The following is a 4,002-nucleotide window of genomic DNA, read 5'->3' as shown; positions in this document are numbered from 1 at the left end:
TAGGGAATCATACTCAACAGCTCTGTGATATTTTCTCCAAACACCTGTAGCCCCAGTCTAAGAGTGAGAAAAATATCAGACTACTCCAAATTGAGGGACATTCCACTAAAACACCTGACCAGTTCTTCTCAAAACTCTCAGAAGTCACGAGAAAGAAGGGAGGAGTAAGACACTGTCACAGACCAGTGGAGACTAAGGAGCCCTACAACTGTGTGCAATGTGGTATCCTGGATAGATCCTGGAACCAAAAAGGACGTTAGTGAAAAACGAGTGAAATATAAAGTCAAGTAACGTTAATAGTAGTACGCCAATTCCTGTTTCCTGACTTTGGCATATGCGCCATGGTGATGTAAGACGATAATATTAGGGACACTGAAACTGGGGGAGGGGTGCTTGAAGACTCTGAATATTTGCTTCTTTCCTATAAATTTAAAAGTATTCCCTCATAAAAATTTTATTTAAATCATTTTTTGGCTGAGAAACCATTTTTTTTAAACTGTCAAGCTATTTTATATCTGACCTTTCTTGTAAACATTACTGCAGATGTATTGGAACAGTCCAGCATCTAAAGAGTAAATTTGGAAAAGGTTACTTTTTGGAAATTAAATTAAAGGACTGGATAGAAAACTTAGAAATAGACCGACTTCAAAGAGAAATCCAGTATATTTTCCCAAATGCAAGCCGTCAGGAAAGGTAAAGATTTTAAACATTGAATTATATTTTTTGTGGAGTAATCATAAAAATGTGTTGCTGTGTTAAGGACTAGGGAAAAAAATCTGTATTGGAATAATATTGGGTTAATGTAGTCGAATGATTGGAGTTTGATATCTAATTTAGTGTTAGATCTTTCAATATATGATACTACTTAAACTTTTAAAGTTGTTATTTAGTAGTAATGAGAGTTATTTCATTTGCATGGAAAATTTCAAGATTTCAAACAATTTTTATATAAATGTCAGAATAAGTTATTGGCATTTTCTTTTGAACTTCAAATATTTGAACTTTAGCTTTAGAACACAGTAATAATAATTTTAAAATTTTCCTATATTTTGTCTTATCTGTTTTCAGTTTTTCTTCAATTTTGGCTTTTAAAATTCCTAAGGAAGATGTTCAGTCGCTTTCACAGTCTTTTTCTAAGCTGGAAGAAGGTAAGTAATATCTGAAGAACATAGCTTTCAAATTATAAAAGAATTTTATTTTAAAAATTTAGAAGTTGGGACTCAGTTTATTATAAAAACCATGGTAAATAGGCAGGCAGCTTTTTATTAATTTAATATAAGATATTGGTAAATACTAATACTGTTGGGATTTGGTAGATCACCAATATTGCAGGATGAACCTTTTCCTATTTTGATAGATATAACTACAGTTTTTCACATTGCGTCTACGATAAAGTTCAGCTTAATTAGCCCTCACAAGTCAATCTAGAAGTGGGAGCTTTGAGTTTCTTGAATCCCTTCTTCATATTGGGCCATAGAAGTATAAATGGTAGCAAGACTTCAGTTGCATCAGGAGAGAGGAGAGGAAAATTCATGGTGCAGGAGAGTGGGCATTCCTAAAAGCTTTACAGAAGCTTAATTGAATCTTGACCTTTTTAAAATAAATGGACAGAGATACGCTGGTGGCAGTAGAGGGCGGTAGTAAGCTCCTGGATGGGGCAAGTATTCAGATGCAGGTTATTTTATGGTATTTATGAAACAGCCTGTATTTCCTGGTGATTTCTTTATGATTAAAGAGATCACCTGAACTACTTAGGAATAATTAAAAGAATGAATAGAAAACCTGAAAATGTGGTGTTAGATGCAAAAAGAACTGAAATATGTATTTTAAAAAAGTATATGGATGTATGAATCTAGTTCAAGAAGGCAATGAGAATTGGAAATAGAGCATAGAGATAAAAATAAATGAAAAAAGGAATAAAGAGGAAGAAGATAAAGTACAAAAGAGATGCTTGGAAAAGGCAAAAAGAGGCAAGTAATATTAAATATATTGTGCTTCGCCCATGAGGAATTTTTTGGCTGGAGAAGAGAAATGAAGCAAGATAAGGAAAATAACATGTTCTGGTAGCTTCAAATTTAAATGAATTAATTACAGAGATTATGTTTTTTTTAAAAAAGATAGCCACTTAGTACTTACTGCCATTTTTATTTTAAAATACTAATAAGTAAAATATTGTTTTCATATTTTAATAGCTAAACACACTTTTGCCATTGAAGAATATAGCTTTTCTCAAGCAACATTGGAACAGGTACTTTAAAGTTAAACTTAAAAAAAATTATTTTATAGAAGAAAGTGTCTAATATCTAATTATTCAGGGTTACATTGGAGGGAGTTAATGAACCAGAGACAAATTGTTATACAATATTCCTGAACTTTGTATGATTTTAAATAACTAAGTGCTCCATCTGCTTATTTTGAATAGCTGAATTTTTTGTAAAGTAAGTGCGTCATGATGATGGTTATTTTACATTAGCATATCAAATTACATTGCTTAAATCAGAGGTTCTCAACCTGTGGGTCGCGACCCCTTTGGCGGTCGAACCACCCTTTCAGAGGGGTCACCTAAGGCCATCCTGCATATCAGATATTTACATTACGATTCATAACAGTAGCAACGTTACAGTTATGAAGTAGCAATAAAAATAATTTTATGGTTGGGTCACAACATGAGGAACTGTATTTAAAGGGCTAGAAGGTTGAGAACCACTGGCTTAAATATTGATAAATTATTTGTATGACAGTGCTACATAAATAAATTAAAAAATAACTAATTCATTAATCCTCCAAAATATTTATCTTTGTATATGATGAATGGAGATTATTCTGTTTAAACATATTAATAGTAATAAATCTTTTGATACTTGAGTTGTTAATGTAACTAGATATAGCCTTATACTGTTTCTGATTTAGTTAAGAAGTCTTTGAGGTAATAGAGATACAGCATACTGTATTTATTTATTTACTTTCATCTAGGTTTTTGTTGAACTCACTAAGGAGCAAGAGGAAGAAGATAATAGTTGTGGAACTTTAAACAGCACACTGTGGTGGGAAAGAACCCAGGAAGACAGAGTAGTATTTTGAATTTGTATTGCTCAATCTACTTACTGAATTTACGCTTTATTTTAACTTTGGTTTAAAAAGAAAGTATGTTATTTGAATGGTAACTGAAGAACCATGAAAGCACTTGGAATTTTCCTAAGTTTCTTAAATTGAAATGTTGTGGTTGTATGTTTTTCTTTTCTTCAAATAAAACTTATGTGTAATTTATTGAAACTGCATGTTTATATCTGAAGTATATTGAACTATAGTCTGTATGTAAATTGAATATTGACTTTTTTTTTACCTTTCAAAAAGAGTGCTTCTAAATGTATGATTTAAAGTAGTGGTAAGATAATTTTATTTTGAACAAGTATCTTTATTTTTCAGTTTATTTAATCCTGTTACATAAATATGTAATGTCCCAAACGAAATCAGAAACTAATACATAAAAATACATAGAAAAGAGACATAAATCAAAAATTTCTTCTCCTTTTTAATTTCTAAAAGAAACTTTGAGTGAAATTTGGCATCCTGAAAAGTTAATCTCATTGCAGATAGAATTTGTGAGAAGTGACACCCACTAGGTGGCACTCATCAATCATAGTAAGTTAAATGAGACCTTGTTCTTTTAGGTCAGTGGTTCTCAGCCTGCGGGTCGCGACCCCTTTGGGGGTCGAACGACCCTTTCATAAGGGTCGCCTAAGACCATTGGAAAACACATATATAATTACGTATTGTTTTTGTGATTAATCACTATGCTTTAATTATGTTCAATTTTTGACAATGAAAATACATCCTGCATATCAGACATTTACATTACAATTCATAACAGTAGCAAAATTAGAATTATGAAGTAGCAACAAAAATAATTTTATGGTTGGGGACACCACAACATGAGGAACTGTATTAAAGGGTCGCAGCATTAAGAAGGTTGAGAACCACTGTTCTAAAGCTATCTGCTGT

The 4,002-nt window shown here is 31.8% G+C and overlaps 1 protein-coding gene across 2 annotated transcripts in view; it reads left to right on the top strand.

Moving 5' to 3' along the window:
- The window catches only part of ABCA5 (ATP binding cassette subfamily A member 5), a 51,938-nt gene extending 48,665 nt beyond the window's left edge, over positions 1-3,273 (top strand). For both annotated transcript variants that reach the window (XM_006754584.2, XM_015570575.1), the window contains 4 exons: positions 544-693; positions 1,069-1,148; positions 2,193-2,248; positions 2,974-3,273. In XM_006754584.2, the coding sequence (XP_006754647.1) occupies positions 544-693; positions 1,069-1,148; positions 2,193-2,248; positions 2,974-3,081 (394 nt within the window). In that variant the 3' untranslated portion in view covers positions 3,082-3,273. The remainder of the gene's footprint in view (positions 1-543; positions 694-1,068; positions 1,149-2,192; positions 2,249-2,973) is intronic.
- Positions 3,274-4,002: the final 729 nt, after the last annotated feature.

Source organism: Myotis davidii, unplaced genomic scaffold, assembly GCF_000327345.1.
Source record: "Myotis davidii unplaced genomic scaffold, ASM32734v1 scaffold172, whole genome shotgun sequence".
Classification (NCBI taxonomy): domain Eukaryota; kingdom Metazoa; phylum Chordata; class Mammalia; order Chiroptera; family Vespertilionidae; genus Myotis; species Myotis davidii.
This window is presented reverse-complemented; position numbering and strand designations above follow the sequence as displayed.